Below are 23970 nucleotides of genomic sequence, written 5' to 3'. Positions count from 1 at the left end.
TGGTTTGGCAGGTACTTTTTACAGAGCAATAAGGCTTCCCAAAATGGAGTCCTTCTCTGGGCTGTTTGGCTCTCAGGAAGGCAGGCCCATACCTTTTCCCCTCCTCTACGGAGAGGGCAGTATGCATTAAGCTGAAAAGTTACCTTCCAAAAGTGAGAAAGGGATTAGACTGCTGCTTCAGCACTATGGAATTATCTGGAATATTTTACAAATGGCTGCTACATCAACAGCAACAAAAAAGGTAATTACAAAATGTGTACATCACAGCATGCTTTTAAAGACACTTAACATTGTGCTCACATTCCCTTAAACGTTGTTCCCAAAGATGCTCAGCCTCTAGCCCAAATGGAATCTCTGGAGAGAGGCAGAGACAGTTTGGCAAAAAGGACACAGGGGTGGGGGTGGGAGACGTGGCGAAAGGAGAAGGCAGCCTTCCAGTTAAAGATCAGCCGTCAGTTTAAAGGTCAGCTTCTGGCCTCAGCGGAGTCGGGGTCAGCGCAGGGCGGGACTGGGGCGCTCTGCATCTCATCCAGGTCAAGCAGAGTCTGGTCCAGCATCCTTTGTGTACAGAGGTGCTCCTCTTTGGTGCATTTCAGTTCATCTTCCAAATCATCAGTTGTCTTTTCCAGCGTGGCTGCCCATCTCTCAGCAAACTCAGCACGGGTCTCTGCCTCCTTGAGTTTATCAGTAAGAATCTTTCTTCCTCATATGTCTTCTTTTTGAGAGTACTTTTCTTCAGCAGCACTCAGACACTTCAGCTTCTGGTCCATCAGTCTGACCTGCTCATCCGTCTCTCGGCAATGGGACTCTGCCAGCTCAGCTCGCTCCTCTGCCTTCCAAGTCTCCCTCAATAATCACCAACCTAAGAGCCACCTCTTCGTACTTCCTACCTGCCTCTTCTGCAGTGTGCTTAGCTTCTTTGAGTTGGATTTCCTGGAGCTCCATTTTTTCTTCCTCTTTTAAGGATTGGTTTTCAATAACCTTCAGACCTCTCTCGCTGTCATCAGCAGCTTTCTCAGCTTCCTCTAGCTTTTGCAGGGCAGTGGCCAGGTGCTCTTGGGCACTGTCCAGCTCCTTTTCAACCAGCTGCATCCTGCGGTTCAAGGAGGCCGCGTCAGCTTGAGCCTGTTCCCGGGCCGCCTTTCTCCCTCCACTTCCGCGGGAGGCACTCGGCCCTCTCCTCCGCGTCACTGGCCTGCAGCTGCGGAACCTGGGTCTCAGCGCTTCACCGCCTTCGTGGTGGTGACCCCGGCCGTGGTGCCCACCCGGCCCCTGCTCGCCTTCGGGTTCCTGCCCCCTCTGCCCAGAGCTGCAGCCGCTTCTCACTGACATTGTTTATCTACATACCCTCTTTTCCTCTCCTCTAAACTGTACTCAGATACAGTGATGATGATCTTTTGGAGGAAGAATATAAAGTTAAAATAGAAAACAACTTCACGGTAAATTTTATTTAGTCACTGTCTAGCTTGGGTGTTGCTCTTCTAAAGATTTCGTCTGCACACATGTTGGAAGAAGGCTTTGTGCACATAATAATGAGGATACAGTCTCAGGAAGTTTTGGAAGTTATGCTTATGGATAAATTTAATGTTATTTGCTATTGATTTTTTTTTTGGTGTGTTATGTTGTATAATTTATATGTTTCTTCATATTCTGTATGTTTTATTAGCCATACAATTTGCTCTGAAATTCATTTTAATGTTTTGGGTCTTTTGGTGGGGAGAAGGGAGCCACTAACTTCTTTGAGCATCTAATCTTGTCCCCCACCCCAATCTATATTTGCACATACAAGATTTTGCATATAATTTCAGGAGATCCCTTCAAAGCCCTTTTATAGAACCCAAGTTAAGACCCCTCCTGACGTTTAGGATCTGTTGGGAAGGACAGAAATTGGGAAAAGGAAGTTCTTTTCCATCTGTTCTTTAGTTCGAGCAGACCATAAGACTTTCCAAAATGGAAAGCGTTTGGTTTTTTTGTTTTTTAATAATGTACTTTCTAAGTCTGGGTTAGAAATGGGCGTGAGTATGAGGTTGACTAAAAGCCCCTTATTGCTGAAGGATGTTTAACTAAACGTGTCTGACAGAATAGAGATTTAAGAGGCTGCAACCTAAATGGAGAAAAGAACACAGGAAAGAAATTGCTGTTCATTGTAGGTTCTTCTTTATACCTGTCTCCACTTTTCCCACCTGTGGGTTTTGTTCAGGTCCTTCTTTTTTCTTAAGACTACTCAGTCCTCCAGGCTTCACCTGTTGGACTCCTTTCCTTCTTTCCTAGCTAGCTAGGGACCTTCTGCCCCCTTTCCTCCTCCTTGAAGCTTTTTCTGTTCTTCCCTCAACAGGTGCTACTTCCTGCCTCCATGAGTGAGAAGTGAAGTCTGGAGGGGAAATGAAAGGAGTAAAGACAATAGTGCTGGGAATTTGTCAGGAATGTTTTACTCTTATGCTTCAGTTGTGGGGAACCGGTGAAGGTTTCTGGGTGAGGGACATGATTACAGCTGGGCTTTGGAAGGTTGGAGACGAGATGACACGTGGACAGGCATCTTTGCTGGAGCAGAGGCTCGGTGAGGGCAGACACCATGCATCCGTGGTGCTTAGCTTGTGCAGGGGCACATAGGAAGCGCACACAAGAAATTTGGTGACTTTATATATACAAAATATTTAACTTAGGTCTTCAGAGCTATACTTCTTAAATTATTTGTGGTGGAGGATTTTAAGAATTTTCAGTATCTTAGACTGCTTTTGTAAAATTTAAAAATGACAGAAAAATGAAATTTAAAGTAGGCTTATAAAAATGCAAGCCCCATTTTTCATTATTAGATTCAATAGATATAAAATTAACTCTCAAATACTGTAATTCATTTAATTTCTGTACTCATTTCATTACATAGTAACAGCTGTGGACTGGGCCTTGGACCACAATTTTAGTAGCTCAACTTTAGAGGAATGTTCGAAGGGAGGGTGTGTGTGTGTACAGTAGAGAAGAAGAGTAATACTGTACACTGCCTAATAGCCAAGTGTGTGCGTGGTTCAGAAGAGAATATTTATTTTGAACTATGCCCCTCCACCCCAAGCAGGTTCAAATAAGAATTTAATTAGCTTTACAGAGTATCCCTATTGGAGGAACTCACCAGTAAGGTAGAAAAAAAACACGTATGCCTTAAAACTCTTGCTTTGGGTTTTTAACATGCTTTTATTTTTTTTTTAAATGTTTATTTATTTATTTTCTTATTAGTCGTCCATTAACATGCTTTTGTCTCAAGAAGACAAAAATGATAAAGCACTGATAATTGAAGTCATTGATAGATTTTATTTACATATGAATATTGGACTGTTCATTTAGCAGATTGCTGGATCATTACTTCTGGAGGATGTATTTGATCACAGTATTGTGAAATATAGAAGCACTTTGGTTAGGATGTAATATGATTTCAGTTTTAAGGGGTAATATTTCTACAAGACTATTTCTCACTTTAAAATACTGCCGCTGAACTTCATAAAACTGACAACTTTACTGCAGCACATATACTTATTTCTTTTTCTCTGAGTGTATCTGTAAGCCCAGAGAAATTTTGAAAATATGTTCTCAAATTTGTTTGAAATTGGAAATGACAATAGCATTTTATTGTAATCTTTGTGTTTTTACAATGAACTCTAGTGAACAATTGACCTTGAAATCTCTCAGAATTCATAAAGAATAGGAGGGTAGGAGCCTGGGCCCCAGCTGCAGTAAATTACAGCCTAACTGAATATTGATCGTATTCTAGACTGTAGTCAAAAAGAAATAAGAGCTTCAGTGTTCATAACTCAAGGTTTTTAATACTTTCATATGTGAAGGTAAAGTAAGTACTACTAAGAATGTTGACCGTTATGGATTCATGGACTCCCTTGGGCTGAGAATGCATTTCCAAGTTATCTGGTCCACCTCACATGTTGACTGCCCTGCACCTGCAGAGCTTCACCATCAGTCGAACGTGAGGGTGTTTAGGATGGGGCTGGGTGATTTTGCACTTAGCCTGTGCCTCAGGAAGAGGGTTTGGAGGACTATGTTTAACTGTCTTTTAAGTTATGTTGTGGCTTTTTAAATTTTGGGGATTAGTTTCTTAAGGTTAATCATAGTTAAGTATGGTTTTAGTCATTAAAGCTCTCTGATCACTTTAGTTTAATTTTTAATTGATGCCAATGAGTTATTTTATGTTTGACATTTGTTTCACTTGGCACTTTTACAAACGTTACTCGTCCTGATTTGAATTTTTAAGCTCTCTGATTACCCTGCAGTTGTGGTTGGCACAATAAATGACAGTGATCTTACAATTATGCTGTCTCTAGTTTTGTTTTATAAACTACTTGAATCTAATATTCAGTATAGATGACTTTTATTTTTTTTATTTCTTAGACTGCAACTGGCAACGTGGAAGCAAAAGTAGTGTGCTTTTATAGACGACGAGATATTTCCAACACGCTTATAATGCTTGCAGACAAGCATGCTAGTAAGTTAATTGTCTTTTTCTTGGAAAATTAAAATGTGTTTTGAGCCTTTTGTTTTCCATGATATGAGGAAAAGTACTTTATGTTACCTGTAGCTTTTTGGTTTCTCATTTGTCTTCCTCTTAGTTTAGATGGGAGTAGGTTTTTGGGTGGTTCTTGGTTTTAGTATATATTTTTTAGGATGCAACATATGTTTATTAGTTAGTCGAAATGTTGAAATAGAAGTCTTTGCACATAGGCTTTAGTGGACAATTGGAGCAGTGTTTTGCCATCTCCAATTTTCCATGGCGGTTTGAAGGTTTGAATATGAGGAAATTTTTACTTCACTGGTATTTTGGAGGACTTCTTTTTCCCTCCTCTAAAACAACTGGGTTGTATTTACAGTTTTTAAAATTCTGAGTATTTATTATATATTTATAGTATTAGGTATGTGTGGAAAAAAAAGTTTGCTAAAGAAAGAAGCGCAATGTGATAGATATGGAAAAAAATTCCTGCAGATAGCAACTCTGAGCATTTCTTTGTAGTTTAATCTTCATTGTGTGCTTCTCCCTCTGCAGTCAACAGCTTTGACATATTTTAGCCCCTTTGATTTTTTTTTTAAACAATCAATAAAAAAGTGATCTAAATTTTAAGAAAGAAGTATAAATACTTTATTTTGAAAGCCATTTTTGTCCTACAAAATATGTAATGAGACTAGCACCATATGTAAATGTATTTTTCAGTTTAATACCGTAGTGTCTCAAACTCTGGTCTTGGGGTTCCTGAAGCTTTTGAAATGTTTTGGTAATGGGGGAAGGGAGGCTGTTGGCGCACAGGTTTGTTCTTTGTCTGCCTGAGAATGATTTCCCCACTGGATGTCTGTCTCATAAGTTAAATTCCTACTATATTTTCTGCTGTAGTTCCTAGAGTTTTTCAGTTTCTTTCCATTTTTGTAGAGAAAGTGTTAATTATGATATGGGTTATTCTGTAGTATTTACAAATTGTATATTCACAGATTCAGGGTAATCATATTTGCTCCTCATGTATGAGACCAAAGTATTGCTTTTTAAAATGACATACTAATCAGTTATTTTAGCTATACCTGAAATCTAGAAATTCAGTGTGTTACTAAAGTATCTATGCAAAATTATTTGGATTTTATTCACCATTTACAACATAAACTTAAAGATAAAATGTCTCATTTATATTCATGTACTTTTGGATTTAATTTAGCTTCTAACATAGCTTCTAAAGTTGTTGTTGCAAAGGTAGTGAGGTGTAAAGATGGTTGGGCGTCTGTTGACTGTTCATGGAGGGTCTCAGCATGGCTGCCTTTTTTGGTGCTGTCTATTTTAGGCTTGTAAATGTAGAAAATCAGGCTTTTTAGAATTAATGAGGCTCTTAGTATTGACTCAGAGAAATGAAATTTTAAGAAACTTAAGAACCAGTGAAATTATATAATGGCAGTCATGCAGTTTAAAGAAAGACCTGGGTTCAGATTCTGGTTGGTGACTTGCTGCTTGCCTTAGGAAAATGTCTTAACTTCTCACTCATCTGCATTTTCCTCATTTGTAAAATGAGGTTGAAAAAAATCACCTCTTTTTTAAAGTAAATATTTATTTATTTATTATTTATTCATTTATTCATTTTGGCTGCGCTGGGTCTTAGTTGTGGCACGTGGGATCTTCGTTGCGGCATGCGGTATCTTTTTTAGTTGTGACGTGCAGGACGTGCGGACTTCTTAGTTGCAGCATGTGGGCTTCTTAATTGCAGCATGCGTGCAGGATCTAGTTTCCCAACCAGGGATCGAACCCGGGCTCCCTGCATTGGGAGCGTGGAGTCTTACCCCCTGGACCACCAGGGAAGTCCCCATTTTGAATCATATATATTTTACCACAGTTAAAAAAAATTAAGGGTGGGAATTCCCTGGTGGTCCAGTGGTTAGGACTCTGTGCGTTCACTACCAAGGGCACAGGTTTGATCCCTGGTCAGGGAACTAAGAACCCACAGGCCACGAAGCATGGCCAAAATTTTTTTTTTTTTAAAAATCTAAAATTGTATACTTTAAGGAAAAAAATTAAAAACAAAATTAAGGGAAAAATTATGCCAGCATTGATGTGAAGCTTAAATGACCTAAGGAATGGCTTATAATGGGTGCTTAACAAATGTCAGTTGGTTTTTCTCTCTCTGTGATTTGTAGATCATCTCTTTGGGTGGATTACTTCTATCTACATTTACCTGTTTTCTTCCATTATTTATTGATTTTACTCTCAACGGTAACTATATGTCCATATACAGTAGAGTTAGAGGTATCAACTGTATTTCTGTTTTTGTATTGAATAAAACTTCACATGGGGCAAATAAAATTGCCTGAATGGTTCATGCTTTATAAAGAGGTTTTAAGGGGGATTAATGGAGAGAGTGTCATATATTAGAAACATTTCAAAACTAGAGTCCTGGATGTGGGTGCCTCTTTTTTTTTTTAATAAATTTATTTTATCTTTTTATTTTTGGCTGCATTGAGTCTTCGTTGCTGTGTGTGGGCTTTCTCTAGTTGCAGTGAGCGGGGGCTACTCTTCGTTGCGGAGCGTGGGCTTCTCATTGAGGTGGCTTCTCGTTGCGAAGCATGGGCTCTATGTATGTGGGCTTCAGTAGCCTCAGTAGTTGTGGCTCACGGGCTCAGTATTTGTGTCTCTTGGGCTCTAGAGCGCAGGCTCAGTAGTTGTGGCGCATGGGCTTAGTTGCTCCGCGGCATGTGGGATATTTCGGACCAGGGCTAGAACCCGTGTCCCCTGCATTGGCAGGCGGATTCTCAACCACTGTGCCACCAGGGATGTCCCTCATTGTGGACTTCTTTAAAACTTTTTATTGCAGAAAATTTCAAACAGAGAAAAGTACAGAGAATAGTATAATACACCTGATGTTTCCATTATTCTACTTTAACAGTTATTACCACATGACCAATTATTTCCTCTAGACCCCTACTTGTCCCATTATTTTGAAGCACATCAGAGAAATCTTACTTTTTCATTTGTAAATATTTCACAATGTATTTCTGAAAGATATGGCCTCATTCAGACTTACAGGAAATGCCAAGAATATACAAGGAACTCCAGTATGCCCTTTACCCAGATTCAACAATTAACATTTTGTCATTTTTTATATATATAATATATATATTCTTTATTATATATATATTTTTCCTGAACCATTGGAGAGTAAATTGGAGACTTTAGAGTGTTTTTCCTAAATGTACGAAAATTCTCTTACATAACCACAGTGTAGTAAACATCTCAGGAACCCTAATATTTACACAAAGCTATTGTCTCATTCGCAATCCTTATTCAAATTTCGTGTCTCAGCAGTGTTCTGCGTAGCTATGTATTTTTTCCTTAGTCTAGGATAAAATCCAGAATCACATGTTGTATTTTATTTTAATTAATTTATTTATTTATTTTTGGCTGCGTTGGGTCTTCATTGCTGCACGTGGGCGTTCTCTATTTGTGGCCAGCAGAGGCTCCTCTTTGTTGCAGTGCGCGGGCTTCTCGTTGTGGTGGCTTCTTTTGTCACGGAGCACGGGCTCTAGGAACGCAGGTTTTAGTAGTTGCAGCACGCAGGCTCAGTAGTTGTGGCTCGCGAGCTCTAGAGCTCGGGCTCAGTAGTTGTGGTGCATGGGCTTAGCTGCTCATGGCATGTGGGATCTTCCCGGTCCAGGGCTCGAACCCGTGTCCCCTGTATTGGCAGGTGGATTCTTAACCACTGCACCACAAGGAAAGTCCCCACACATTGTATTTTATTGTCATGTATCCTTGATAAGGAACCAGCTCAGTCTTTGTGTTTGTTTTTTTTTTTTTTGGCCGCGCCATGCGGCATGCGGGATTAGTTCCCCCGACCAGGGATCAAACCCGTGCCCCCTGCAGTGGAAGAGTGGAGTCTTAACGACTGGACTGCCAGGAAAATCCCTTTGTGTTTTGTTTTTGTTTTTCTTTTTCACCCCCGCGGCCTCTCACTGCTGTGGCCTCTCCCGTTGCAGAGCACAGGCTCTGGACGCGCAGGCCCAGTGGCCATGGCTCACGGGCCCAGCCGCTCCGCGGCATGTGGGATCTTCCCGGACTGGGGCACAAACCCGCATCCCCTGCATTGGCAGGTGGACTCTCAACCACTGCACTACCAGGGAAGCCCCCCTTGGTGTTTTTTGACCTTAACGTTTTTGAAGAAAACAGGCCATTTATTTTGTTGAATGTGGCTCAGTTTGTGTTTCCTCATAATTAGATTCAGGTTATGTATTTTTTGTAGGGATGCCATAGAGGTGATGATGTGTCCTTCAGAATCCGTTAGGACAAACCCATGTAATTGGGTTTGTCTTAATAATGGTGATGTTAGGTTTGATGACTTGGTAAAGGTGGTGTTCCTTTGTATCCAGTAAGTTATTTTGGGGGAGGTACCTGGCAACTATGTAAACATCTTGTTTTTGGTCAAACATTAATGCACTTGTTTTAGCATCCATTGATCATTTAGGATTCTGTGTAAACATTACTGTCCTTGAATATCTAGTTTTCACATTTTTTCTTTTAGAATATTTTTTCTTTTTTTTTTTTTTTTTTGTGGTACGCGGGCCTCTTACTGCCGTGGCCTCCCCCGTTGCGGAGCACAAGGTTCTGGACGCGCAGGCTCAGCGGCCATGGCTCACGGGCCCAGCCGCTCCGCGGCGTGTGGGATCTTCCCGGACCGGGGCACGAACCCGTGTCCCCTGCATCGGCAGGCGGACTCTCAGCCACTGCGCCACCAGGGAAGCCCAGTCTTTTAATCTTTGGATACATATTATTTCATATTCTCTCTCTCAGTATTTTGTTGAAGATAGCAGGTGGTTAATCCTGTTGAGTTTCTTTTGGCTTGGAGTTTGTTCATTGCATCTCTCTTGTGTCCTTTACCATGCTTCTCTGTAGATGGATAGTTAGATACAGATTCTAGAGGATCGAATCTAGGTTTATTTTTCTGGGGTGTGGGTACAAGATCACTTCATGGGTAGCATTGTGTACTTCTGTCATGAGGTCTGTAATGTATCATTGCCTGTTTCTCTATTTATTTATTTTATTATTAAAAATTTTTTTTTTAAATTTAGTTTGTTTATTTTTGGCTGCGTTGGGTCTTTGTTGCTGCGCGTGGGCTTTCTCCAGTTGCGGCGAGCGGGGGCTACTCTGTTGCGGTGCGCAGGCTTCTCATTGTGGTGGCTTCTCTTGTTGCCGCGCATGGTCTCTAGGCACGCGGGCTCAGTAGTTGTGGCTCACAGGCTTTAGTGTACAGGCTCAGTAGTTCTGGCACATGGGGTTAGTTGCTCCGTAGCACGTGGGATCTTCCCGGACCAGGGCTTGAATCCGTGTCCCCTGCACTGGCAGGTGGATTCTTAGCCACTGCACCACCAGGGAAGCCCAGTGTTAAGTTCTTTAACGATGGCTTTGATCATCTTTACAGCTTTCGTGTATCTTGTTCATTATATATATATATTTGCTCCACAAGTGTTTGTAGCTTTAAATTTACCAATGGAACAAATTTGAAGAACAGCCAGGCTACCAGTTGTTTTGTTTTAGCATCTTGGTTGGCTGAAAAGAGTCTGTGGTGTTTATCTATCTGTCTATCTATCTATCTATCTATCTGTGTCTGTCTGTCTGTCTGTCTGTCTATCTCTCTCTCTATCTGTGGTGTTTTAAAACATGGTCCTCAACTTCTTCGACATTCCTTCCGTTGATAGATGAAGTCCATGTCTTCTCCGCTTGGATCTGGGTGGGGCTGTGACCAGAACAGTGTTGTGGAAGTAATGCTGTCTGACTCTTCAAGGCTAGGTCAGAAAAGGCCATGAAGCTTCTACCTGGTTTTCTTGGAATGTTTGCTCTCAGGATAGTTCTCCTTGGAACTCAGCCACTATACTGTGAGAAAACCAGGCTACGTGGTGAGGCCCTTTGTAGGTGCTAAGGTTGATGGTCTGTCCTATGTGAGCCCAGGTGCCAGACATATGCCTGAACGAGCCACCAGCTGATCCAGGCTCAGCCATTTGAGTTCCTCTTGAGGCCCCAGTTATTGTGAAGCAAAGACAAGAGTTCTGTGCTGTGCCCTGTCTGAATTCCTTACCCACTGAATCAGCAAAGTAGAATGTTTGTTTTGTGCCACTAAGTTTTGGGATGATTTGTAACTCAACAGTAGACGATACAACTGGAATAGGATCATAATAGGTTTTTCTGTAATGGGATATTTTCAGTGACAGTTTAAAATCAATATTTAAGCTTATGACTGCCAACTAAAAGTATTTAATGAACTATTAGTTTTCTTTAAGTAAACTTCATTTTCTTTTGACAGACTGATTAAATGAAGAGATTTTTGCCCCAATGCCTTACTCCTTATAAATGATTTTTGGTCACTTTGAGCACAAGTCAGGAAAAATGCCCTCTTTATTATTCTGAAGTGAAATTTATTGATAGTATAACTTATACGTATAATGTAAAAACAAAATTAAAACTCAGTATTATGTTCTGACTGCAATATAAAAGAGAAAAAGTTTATAATATATATAATAGGATCATATATACTGTATTTCAGTATGTGTAAATGCTGAGGCATGACAATAGTGGAAGCTGTAACGAAATTGTGGAATGTTTGCATATATGCATAGAATCACTAGCAATACAGCGGTTATAAATTAGACTGATAGTTTGTACTAGGAACTCTAATATTTCCTGAGATTTTTTTTCAAAATGGTACTATTGGTAAGTTTTGAACAAAACAAAATACAGTCTTTTCTCTTTTTATATGATGGCTACATTGCTGGAAAAGTCAGTTATATTAAAACCATTTTGTGTTCTCATACATAGAATGGAATTAGTTCTAGTCTCAGGTAACAGAATCATGTTTTTCACTTACATAAATGTCCAGAGGGACATTTCAAAGTCATATGAATCATGGACTGTCCTCTGCTGTCTACCTATATATCTATGGGATATCTAACATCCTTGTCTTCCATCTATGAAATGTTAATACTGCTCCCATTGTGGTAGTACTGCCACCACCTCACCCTTTCCAAAGGAGTCCTTGGGGTGTAGACTAGTACCCATTTAAGAACCAGGGCACTAAATGCAGTATAATAAAACAAAAACTATGTCTGTATTGTTGACTAACACATTTGCTGCCATTCACTGTAACTTTGGGAACATGGAAGTTACTCGGTATGTACAAATTAAACAAAAAAAAAAACTCTTAATAGTTTACCTAACTCCTCCAAATTAGAGATTAAAGTTGCAAGTAATAAAAAAGTTAAAAGTTATTTATATTCAGCTAGGATTGATACGGGCTTTTAAAAAAAATTAATTAATTAAGTCTATTTTTGGCTGCGTTGGGTTTTTGTTGCTGCATGCGGGCTTTCTCTAGTTGTGGCGAGCGGGTACTACTCCTCATTGCAGTGCGTGGACTTATTGCAGTGGCTTCTCTTGTGGAGCACCGGCTCTAGGTGCACGGGCTTCAGTAGTTGTGGCACATGGGCTTCAGTAGTTGTGACGCACAGGATTCGTTGCTCCACGGCATGTGGGATCTGCCTGCCAATGCAGGGGACACGGGCTCAGTAGTTGAGTCTCGTGGGCTCTAGAGAGCAGGCTTAGTAGCTGTGGCACACAGGCCTAGTTGCTCCGCGGCATGTGGGATCTTCCCGGACCAGGGATCGAACCGATGTCACCTGCATTGTCAGGCGGATTGTTAACCACTGCGCCACCAGGGAAGTCCCTTCCTTATACATTTGAAAGTTGACATCTAAAATTTTTCATCAAAAATTTAAATAGTTGTGGGCTTCCCTGTAGAGAACAAATGTATGGACACCAAGGGGGAAAATGGCGGGGGGTGGGGATGGTGGTGTGATGAATTGGGCGATTGGGATTGACGTGTATACACTGATGTGTTTAAAATTGATGACTAACAAGAACCTACTGTATAAAAAAGTAAATAAAATAAAATTCAAAAATTAAAAATAAATAAATGGCTATGGAATTCCTTGGCCATCCAGTGGTTAGGACTCCGCGTTTCCACTACTGGGAGCCGGGGTTCATCCCTGGTCAGGGAACTAAGATCCAGAAAGCTGCTTGGTGCAGTACAGCCAGAAAAAAAAAAGAAATACTGTAACAATTTGCCTACCATCACAGGTTAAAAAAAAAGCGTGAACAAGCTCCTGTTGAACAGTTTGAAATTTTACGCGATCCCTTTCTCTCCTTGAGCTCTTTTCCATTTTGCTTTCTCTGCAGTATTCTAGCCTAAATGTATTTTATGCTTGAAAAGTTTTGTTTATCATCATATTAACTCTCTGCAACAAAAATTCAACATAAATTAAAATTTTAAAACACTTTGTATTTCTTGACTTTATAAGGCTCAGTCTTAATTTCTTTTGGATTTATTATAATTATAGTACAATTACTGTAAAAAGTTTGATAATTACTAAACATAAAAATACATTTTTACTGGAAGTCATCTCTTAACAAGATGGATGGGGATTCTTCTCACCTCATTTAGTTAACAAATTCTTGCATTAATGTAACTCGTTGCTAGAATGAGAGGGTTTGGTATTGATTCTGTTCCTGATTTTTGTGTTTATAGGTGTAGTTTCTGACAAAATTTTTTCATCTAAGTAGATGAGAATGGTGATGTTTTCCTCATTTATTCGTTTATCAAATATATTTTGAGCTCCTCCTGTGTTATGAGACTCCTCTAAGTTCTGGTGATAAGCACTGAACAAGCAGAAGTCCCTGCCCTCAGAGTTTACAAGTGTCTCTTTGTTCTTCTGAGTTGTATGTGAAAAATCATATAGCAGTTTTTCATCAAAAGTGATTTTTAATGATTTAGCAGCTGACAATTCAATTATGTCCTACTTCAGTCTTGTTGAAAGCAGAGAATTTGAAACCACCAGAGTTGGAAGAGGTTTGTTACCCAGTCATTAGTCATTCATGATCTCATTTTTTGAGAAGCAGAATAAAAAGACTTTACCAAGACCTAACAAATGACTGTTAATTTTACTTCCTACTCTTTGACCTACATAGATTGTATCACTTAGGGGTCTACCAGATGAACAACTAGTTGGAGATTTTGTGTATATATAAATACATAATATCCTGTACACATATGTAATCTCCAACTGGTTTGTATAAATATATAAAGAGATTTATTTATTGCAAAACGAATAAATTATTGTGGGTCTGGCCAGGTGGGATTTCTTATTCCTCAGGGAAATCTCAGGTTTTTTTTGTTTGTTTGTTTTTGTTTTTTGCGATACGCTGGGCGTCTCACTCTTGTGGCCTCTCCCGCCACGGAGCACAGGCTCTGGACGCTCAGGCTCAGCGGCCATGGCTCACGGGCCCAGCCGCTCCGCGGCATGTGGGATCTTCCCGGACCGGGGCACGAACCCGTGTCCCCTGCATCAGCAGGCTGACACTCTCAACCACTGTGCCACCAGGGAAGCCCAGGGGAATCTCAGTTTTGCTCCTGAGATCTTTCATTTGATTGGATGAGACCCACCCAGATTATTGAGGATAATCTCCTTTATTCAGAGTCAGCTGATGGTAATCCCATCTACAAAATACTTTCACAGCAACACCTAGTTAATATTTGAATAACTAGGGACTATAGCCTAGCCAGTTTGACACATAAAACTAACCATCATAGGGACCTTATTTAAACCAGTATACTCAGAAAGGTTTGGGAAAGTTGAAATAATGTTCATTTAAATATACCTTTGGGGAACTTCCCTGGTGGCGCAGTGGGTAAGAATCCGCTTGCCAATGGAGGGGACAGGGGTTCGAGCCCTGGTCCGGGAAGATCCCACATGCCGCGGAGCAGCTAAACCCATGCACCACAACTACTGAGCCTGTGCTCTAGAGCCCGCGAGCCACAGCTACTGAAGCCGACACACCTAGAGCCCATGCTCTGCAACAGGAGAAGCCACCACAATGAGAACCCCGCACACCACAGCGAAGACCCAACATAGCCAAAAATATAAAAATAAACCTTTGCATTTTAAATTTAAGTCTGATAAAATGTTTGGATCTTATACCATTTGTGTACTTATATATTTAAATATATATGACATGTAAATTGATATATAAAGTATAATATGAACTGTATTTAAATATCTGTACATCAGATTGTTGGAACTGTGGATTTCATTTATTCAATGGAAAATGACTAACAGTAAAACTTTAATGACAAAGCCAGTCCTTATTGACAAAAACCAGGCAGCTAAATCATACTTTCTGTCAGTCTTTTTCCAATTTTAATAAATGAGTACTGTGCATCCCCAAGGCAACCATCTCCTTCTGAATTCTAAGATAGATTCCTGGATAATGCTCAGAGCCTTGCTGTGATGGACTAAGGCCATCAGCATTTTTTGCAGACTCTGTTTTTTTTTTTATCTTGGGACTGTTCAGGAGTGTTTTTTTTTTTTTTTTAATAAATTTATTTTATTTTTGACTGCGTTGGGTCTTCGTTGCTGCACGTGGGCTTTCTCTAGTTGTGGTGAGCAGGGGCTACTCTTCACTGCAGTGCATGGGCTTCTCATTGCAGTGGCTTCTCGTTGCGGAGCATGGGATCTAGGCGCGCGGGCTTCAGTAGTTGTGGCTCACGGGCTCTAGAGCACAGGCTCAGTAGTTGTGGCCCACGGGCTTAATTGCTCCGCAGCATGTGGGATCTTCCTGGACCAGGGCTTGAACCCGTGTTCCCTGCATTGGCAGGCGGATTCTTAACCACTGTGCCACCAGGGAAGCCCAGGAGTGGTGTATTTTTTTATTACCATCCAGGGGTTGGAAAAAGTGAAGTCTTTAAGTATAAATTGTTCGTATATCTATCAGTTGATCAACAGGTAGATATCTGATGCCATAGTCTCAAATATTTCTGAATTCATAACATGCTAACGTTGGCCAAAATACCCCAATTCTATTACCACACTTTGCTGTGACTAAAGTATGTGTAAGACACAAAACTGTATTCTGCGAATTTCTGATATCTTTATCGTGTCCGTTTTGTCACCAGTGGTCTCCTTGTTTGGTGCTCTGGTGGTTTTTACTCCCTTGGGCTGTGCTGTACTGTAAGATTTAGAGTGGTGGAGAGGTAAGAAAAGAGTGGTGGAGATGAGAAGAGAAGGATCCTGTGCTAGTTCTCAGGCTAGTACATGTGGAATTTGATCTAAAAGTTGATTTCCTTAAACCTGTGTTTCTGTGTATCCCTTACAGTGTCTTCTGTACCCTTAGAAGTGTTCAGGCTCACCTTTTGAAGACTTCTGTTAACACTATACCAGTTTTCCTGGGCCTTGCTTTTTTCTTATCTTGGAGATCCTTCCATATCTGTATGTACTTTAATGGCTGCATTGTATTCCACAGTCTGATGTTTTTACTATAATTTAACCAGTCTGTACTGGTGGAGGATTGCGTTTTTTATCTTTTGCTGTCAAATAGTTCTGCAGAGTACATTATCATTTAGCACATGTTATGAGCACAGCATCTATATTTAGGATAGATTCCTAGAATTGCAGTTGTGGGATCAAAAGATTATGCATTGTAATTTTTTAAATTATTATTTTATTATTATTATTATTATTTTTTTCGGTACGCGGGCCTCTCACTGTTGTGGCCTCTCCCATTGCGAAGCACAGGCTCTGGACGCGCAGCCTCAGCAGCCATGGCTCACGGGCCCAGCCGCTCCGTGGCATGTGGGATCTTCCCGGACTGGGGCACGAACCCGTGTCCCCTGCATCGGCAGGCAGACTGTCAACCACTGCGCCACCAGGGAAGCCCTGTAATCTTGATAGATATTGCCAGATTGCCTGCCTCAGCCAGGGTGTCAGTTTAGACCTATCAGCAACAAATAAGTGTCTATTCCCTCCCACCTGTACCAATATAGTTTACTATCAGGCCTTTGATCTTTACTTAACCTAATAGGTAAAAAATGATACCTTGATATAGTTTTATTTTACATTTCTTATGAAAATGTGGCTTTCTTATAAAAGCCACTTTTGTTTCCTTTTCTGTGAACTGTTTATATCATTTGCCTTTTTTATATTGAGTAACTTCTGCTAAATTAATGTGTAGTGGAAAAAATCTTCAGTTAACTCAATAAATACGGTTTTGTTTGTTTGTTTGTTTTTTTGGAATCCAAGCTCTCTTTATTTTTGGACTACATTTATGTTTTGCTTTGCCCTTATCTAAATTTTTTTCACAAAGTGTCTGTGGGTGGTGAGCTTTCTAAATCTTACCGTCATACTTAATGCTAGTTGGTCTCTTTATAGAATTCTAGGTTCAAAATAGTTTCCTCTCAGAACTTTGAAACAATTAACTCCATTGTCTTCTGGAATCCAGTGTTGTTGATAACAACTCTGATGTCAATATAATTCTTATTCTTGTAACTCTTCTTATTCTTAACATGTTTTTCCCTCTGGAAAAACACAGCTTTAGATTTGGCATTCTGAAATCTTGCCAGAATATGCCAGAATATTGTCTGCATGTTGCACTTACTTCAGTAAACCATTCTATGTGTTTTTGGTGAATGTGTTGGAGTGAGGGAAGACCTGTAATTTGTTTTCAGTTCAGGGATGTTTTCTTCTAGGATTTCTATTTCTTCGTTGTCCCTCTATTGTCTCTCTTTCTGGAATTCCTAGTAACAAAAGTTGTGACTTCTGTTAACTGATCTCATTCTTTTCATTTCTTAGGCCTTTTATGTAGCTTACTGGAAGAATTCTTTGATTTAATACTCCAGCTCACTTATTTGATCAACAGCTGTATCTATTCTGAATTTATTCAGCTCAGTTGTTGAAACCGTAACACTTCCAAGAGTAATACTAAACAGAGAAGGGGAAACACAAACAACAACAGAAAGTTACCCTGGTATTTGAAGAACCTTTTTTTGTGCTTTGACCACAAATTTTATTAGCAGGGATAAGGCTAAACATATTTGATTTCTAGATATCTGTTGTGTATTCTTCTGAACTTTGACATTATGAGAACATAGCCCATAGATCTGTTGTATCTTAGTCTATAAAGTATTTAGGCGCATAGACCTCAGCCTTTCTCTCTCTCTCTATTTTATTTTTAACAATTTATTTATTTTATTTTCTGGCTGCACTGCACAGCACGTGGGATCTTAGTTCACCATCCAGGGAGCAAACCCACGCCCTTTGCAGTAGAAGCGTGGAGTTTTAACCACTAGACTGCCAGGGAAGTCCCAACACTTTCCTTTTTTTGAATCCAGGTCCAAATGTGGCTAATCTGAGACACTGAGCCCTAACTCTGCCCCTGGAGAAACTTCTCAGTCTTTTCCAGGCATCTACTACCAGTTGATTGGAGTTGGCACAAAGATCTATTTTCTGTCACTGCATTAAAAGTAATAAACATTGGGCTTCCCTGGTGGTGAAGTGGTTGAGAGTCCGCCTGCCGATGCAGGAAACACGGGTTCGTGCCCCGGTCCAGGAAGATCCCACATGCCGTGGAGCGGCTGGGCCCGTGAGCCATGGCCGCTGAGCCTGTGCGTCTGGAGCCTGTGCTCCACAACGGGAGAGGCCATAACAGTGAGAGGCCTGTGTACCGCAAAAAAAAAAAAAAGTAATAAACATTCATTTATAAGGACATTTTTCTCTTGCTATTTTATAATGTTTTTATTTTTGTGAATGACATTTTATAGTTAGTAGTTATGGCAAGTTTATGTCTTATTAACCTGATTATTATCAACTGTAAATATTACAGAGGTTTATTATTTGGCAAGTTAATTATGTTTTATGATACACATTTTCTTATTGATCTGTTACTTTGAATGTTAATGATTGCTATTATCTTTTTAAACAAAGCAAGTACTATATTACTACTTTAAAATTGATGTCACATTGCTTTTTGATTATTAAATGAGGCATTCCAATAATTAGATATTCTTAAGCTTCTCTAAAGGCTTTGTGTTAGCTTTACTTAATTTGTGGGATGGAACGATATAGACTTCATGTTTTATATTTTCATATGACTGGTTGAATGAATATCATTTTTGTAGTCAGAGTAGCTTATCTAAAATTTTCCACAGGTTATCATTAAAAAAATCTTTCCATTGAAGTATAGTATAGATATTGAATTCTGTAGCTTCCTACTACTACCTGTTTCTGCTAGTGCTTTTACATTTACATATTGTCTTTATTTAGAATAGCCCAAAGGATGTTTTCATTAGCATTTCGGACTCTAGAATTTTAAATCTGGAAGGACCCTATACATAATCTGTTTAAACTCTCTGTTTTATAGCTGAGTTCTTTTTTTTTTTTTTTTTTTGCGGTACACGGGCCTCTCACTGTTGTGGCCTCTCCTGTTGGGGCGCACAGCCTCCGGACACGCAGGCTCAGCGGCCATGGCTCACGGGCCCAGCCACTCCGCGGCATGTGGGATCTTCCCGGACCGGGGCACGAACCTGTGTCCCCTGCATCGGCAGGCGGACTCTCAACCACTGCGCCACCAGGGAAACCCTATAGCTGAGTTCTTGACCCAAGGTTACCTAGCTGGACTAATGATCTATCCTCTGATTCCTGTTTTTCTACACTTTCTTTTATTTATCTCTAAAATTTATTTTGGAGGAGATAAATATGACTGTACTTCATTTTATGTTTGTCCAATTTGGCCTTGTGAAAAAAGGAGTTTTGGAGTCGGACCTGGATATTAATGCTGGTTCTGTCATTTAGTAGCCTTGGGCACATTAGTTAACCTTGCTGAGCCTTAGTTTCTTCATCTTTACAAGGGGCTTAATAATACTTTCTACCTATTACCCTCCCTGTCTTGAGAGTTGTTGTAGGAATTAAATGAATAAAGTGTCTGGCAGATCATGAGGTGTACAGAAAATGGTAGCTTTTTGAATCAGTGTCACTGAAAGAAACAGAAACCAATCTGGATTTGGTCTATTACTGGGAATTAAGTGCTTCCCAAATGGTGGAATGGTTGAAGGAACATATCCTAGGCTGGGCCTCTGGAAGACTCCCATAACAGTACAAAGAACTGACCCACGTGGGAAGTTGGTCCCTCTGGAGCCAAGCTAGCAAGCACCATGCTTTTTTGGTTGCCCCTCACAGCCAGGAAGTTGGAAAATGGTCACCTGAAGCCTCAGTCCAGGTTTTTAGAGGTCATATCAAGAAGCTGCTGATGCCTGCCGCATTCTTGACACCTAGGAACTTGGAGAATGGACATTGCTGCATAAAAGCCTCACTTTCAACTTTGCTAATGGCTAATAGTCTCAGGAAGATGGCCCCTGTCTCATAGCCTCCCAGTCCATTGCGTGCCAGTTCCCATGCACAACTCGGGGTGCTTGGGAAGCTGGGAGCTAATTTTAAGCTTTCTGATCTCTGCAAAGGGAAGGAAGGAGGTTGAGAAAATCCAAATATTTACTGTAGTGGTATTAAGCTGGATAGTAGTGATGGTGGTGGATAAGGATTATTATTGCTGGGTTCAGTATACCTCATTCAGAATTATATATCAAGTGAGTGATATTCTAGAACTAGAACTGGAAATTCCAAATACAGTTCTTTTCAGTGGGCTATACTCCCTCTAATATCTTATTCTTTATTCGTTAAGTAAGTAATTCACTGAGCGTCTCAGTATGAGCAGATGGCTGTTCTGGATGCTCTGAATGTTTACAATGACCAGACACCGTCCCTGCTCTCAGAAAGGCTGAGTCCTGTAGGTTACAGATGTAGGCTGTTTTACTGCAGCGTAGTAAATGCTGTGGTAGAGGTGACATACCCAGGAAGGACTCCTGACCCCTAGCAGGGGGGCTTCTAAAGTGACACCAGATCATTTTAGGAAGTGATCATTCACAAGTTAAAGTACCCCAATTGCCTATACATTTTATAAAAGAGTAAAGAGAACTGTTTTCATAACAAGTTTTGGTAATAACAGGACAGTGTAGATGGGAAATTCTTCTTGTAAAGAGATGGAGAGGATACTTAAGAGGAGAACATCCTCTTGGATCTGGCCAGTTTTGTTGTGGAGCTGAGGTAGGAGGCATCTTTGATGGCCCCCTCCATCACCTGTTTTTCATCTTCACCTGGAGGGCTTCCAGGGGCCATATTCCTTCCCTGGAGATTCAAGCAGGCACCCATAGCATAACTCACACTCTAGGCCTACACTCCAGATGTTCAGATGTTCAGATGTTCTCTAACCCTTTCCCCTATTATCTTCAGTTTCTTTGTCCAAGATGTGAGAAGGGGCTCCTTACATTTATTCTATGTGTTTACTGCACGTATAGGATAAAAAGTAATAAACAAAAATTTAAGGCACTGAAAAGGGCCTTATTTGTTCATTTTCCATTTTTCTTAGCATTAATAAATGTACATTTTTTTACAGTGTTTTGTTTGATTTTAATTTTGTGCAGTCTTTTAAATTTTTTTAAAAATTTATTTTGCTGAAGTATAGTTGATTTACAGTGTTGTGTTAGTTTCTGGTGTACAGCAAAATGATTGTTATATATGTTATATTCTTTTTCACATTCTTTTCCATTATGGTTTATTACAGGATGTTGAATGTAGTTCTAATTTTGTGCAGTCTTTAAGCTTAATTAAGATATCTTTGCTCTGTTGGTTGTAAATCAGTATTATTTTATCTGGCCTTTTGTTCACAGACTTTGCTTTTCAGTAAATGTGATAATAACCTATATTGTATACCAAAAGAGATTTTAACACTTTCAACCCATCAATACTTTATCTTTGAGAAGGAAGGAAAACTAACATTTTTCTTAAAAATTGTTTATTTATTTACTTATTTATGGCTGCGTTGGGTCTTGGTTGCTGTGCGCGGGCTTTCTCTGGTTGTGGTGAGCGGGGGCCACTCTTCGCTTCGGTGCGTGGGACTCTCACTGCGGTGGCTTCTCCTGTTGTGGAGCACAGGCTCTAGGTGCACGGGCTTCACTAGTTGTGGCACGTGGACTCAGTAGTTGTGGTGCACAGGCTTAGTTGCTCCATGGCATGTGGGACCTTCCTGGACCAGGGATCGAACCCGTGTCCCCTGCATTGGCAGGCGGATTCTCAACCACTGCGCCACCAGGGAAGCCCCCAGTTTTTTAATACATTTAAAAAAATTAATTAATTAATTAATTAGGCTGCGTTGGGCCTTAGTTGCTGCTCATGGTATATTCGTTGCAACACGGGATCTTTCATTACAGCGCATGGGCTCTTCATTGTGGCACGCAGGTTTCTCTAATTGCAGCGTGCGGGCTTCTCTGTAGTGTGGCACATGGGCTCCAGAGCACACGGGCTCAGTAGTTGCAGTGCGCAGGCTCTCTAGGTGTGGCATGTGGGCTCAGCAGTTGTGACGTGTGGGCTCTCTAGTTATGGCGTGCAGGCTTAGTTGCTCCATGACACGTGGGATCTTAGTTCCCTGACCAGGGATCGAACCCACATCCCCTGCATTGGAAGGTGGATTCTTAACCACTGGACCACAAGGGAAGTCCTGAAAACTAACAATTTTGAACTCTGTGTTTCAGATGGTACACTAGACACATATTCATTTTGTTCTTTTAATTGTCACTACTAGAATTTGTTAATTTAGGTTGTTATTAGCTCTATTTCTACAGTGGCCCAAAGAGAAGTCAGTAACTTACCAAAAGTCATAGCAACATTTAGTGGAATTAGAATATGAACTCTTCCACCGCCAGTGAGGGCCTGCGCTACGCTGAGTACTCGCCGCCCCCGACCAAGTGGGTGGACGCTGACATTGACCAGGGACTGGCAAGGGGTTCTATAGCTGTGGGGCTGGGTATTGCAGCTCTTGGATTTGCAGGTTGCTACACATTTCAAATCTGGAAACCTCTAGGAGAAGTAATCACAGAAACTGCAAAGAAGATTTCAACTCCTATAACTAAACTCAGGGTCAAAAGAACTGCAAGTGGAGACCTTCAAGATGGCGGAGGAGTAAGACGTGGAGATCACCTTCCTCCTCACAAATACATCAAAAATACATCTACATGTGGAACAACTCCTACAGAATACCTACTGAAGGCAGAAGACCTCAGACTTCCCAAAAGGGAAGAAACTCTGCACGTTTCTTCCCAAAAGGGAAGAAACTCTGCACGTATGTGGCTCACAGGATCTTGGTGCTCTGGCTGGGTGTCAGGCCTGAGCCTCTGAGGTGGGAGAGCCGAGTTCAGGACATTGGTCCACCAGAGACCTCCCAGCTCCACGTAATACCAGTCGGTGAGAGATCTCCCAGAGATCTCTGTGTCAATGCTAAGACCCAGCTCCACTCAATGACCAGCAAGCTCCAGTGCCGGACACCCCATGCCAAACAACTAGCAAGATAGGAACACAACCCCACCCGTTAGCAGAGAGGCTGCCTAAAATCAGGATAAGATCATAGATACCCCGAAACACACCACCGGACGCGGTCCTGCCCACTAGAAAGACAAGATCCAGCCTTATCCACCAGAACACAGGCACCAGTCTCCTCCACCAGGAAGCCTACACAACCCACTGAACCAACCTTACCCACTGGGGGCAGACACCAAAAACAATGGGAACTATGAACCTGCAGCCTGCGAAAAGGAAGACCCCAAACACAGTAAATTAAGCAAAATCAGAAGACAGAGAAATACTCAGCAGATGAAGGAGCAAGGTAAAAACCCACCAGACCAAACAAATGCAGAGGAAATAGGTAGTCTACCCGAAAAGGAATTCAGAATAATGATAGTAAAGGTGATCCAAAATCTTGGAAATAGAATGGAGAAAATACAAGAAACGTCTAACAAGGACCTAGAAGAACTGAAGAGCAAACAATGATGAACAACACAATAAATGAAATAAAAATTCTGTAGAAGGAACCAATAGGAGAATAGTGGAGGCAGAAGAACAGATAAGTGACCTGGAAGATAAAATAGTGGAAATAACTACCGCAGAGCAGAATAAAGAAAAAAGAATGAACAGAATTGAGGGCAGTCTCAGAGACTTCTGGGACAATATTAAACGCACCAGCATTTGAATTATGTGGGTCCCAGAAGAAGAAGAAGAAAAGAAAGGGACTGAGAAAATATTTGAAGAGATTATAGTTGAAAACTTCCCTAATATGGGAAAGGAAATAGTTAATCAAGTCCAGGAAGCACAGTGTCCCAGGCAGGATAAATCCAAGGAGAAACGTGCCAAGACACATATTAATCAAACTATCAAAAATTAAATACAAAGAAAAAATATTAAGAACAGCAAGGGAAGAGCAACAAATAACATACAAGGGAATCCCCATAAGGTTAGGGAATCCCCATAAGGTTAACAGCTGATCTTTCAGTAGAAACTCTGTAAGGTAGAAGGGAGTGGCAGGACATATTCAGGTGATGAAAGGGAAAGACCTACAACCAAGATTACTCTACCCAGCAAGGATCTCATTCAGATTTGACGGAGAAATTAAAACCTTTACAGACTCAGCTCCATAACAAAAAAACAAACAACCCAATCCAAAAATGGGCAGAAGATCTAAATAGACATTTCTCCAAAGAAGAT

General features: G+C 40.7%; 1 protein-coding gene and 1 pseudogene across 8 annotated transcripts in view; one reads left to right on the top strand and one right to left on the bottom strand.

Moving 5' to 3' along the window:
• Positions 1-23970, top strand: part of MTA3 (metastasis associated 1 family member 3) — a 168939-nt gene that overhangs the window by 6422 nt on the left and 138547 nt on the right. For all 8 annotated transcript variants that reach the window (XR_010934065.1, XM_067703128.1, XM_067703134.1 and 5 more), the window contains exon 3: positions 4390-4483. Coding sequence is in view for 7 of the 8 variants with exons in the window: in XM_067703128.1 (XP_067559229.1) it covers positions 4390-4483 (94 nt within the window). In the remaining variant the exon portion in view is untranslated. The remainder of the gene's footprint in view (positions 1-4389; positions 4484-23970) is intronic.
• Positions 465-2574, bottom strand: LOC137205767 (tropomyosin alpha-3 chain pseudogene; annotated as a pseudogene).

The sequence above is a fragment of the Pseudorca crassidens genome, chromosome 14 (assembly GCF_039906515.1).
Source record: "Pseudorca crassidens isolate mPseCra1 chromosome 14, mPseCra1.hap1, whole genome shotgun sequence".
Lineage (NCBI taxonomy): Eukaryota > Metazoa > Chordata > Mammalia > Artiodactyla > Delphinidae > Pseudorca > Pseudorca crassidens.
Note: the sequence above shows the minus strand (reverse complement) of the source record. Positions and strands in the feature narration are given on the sequence as shown.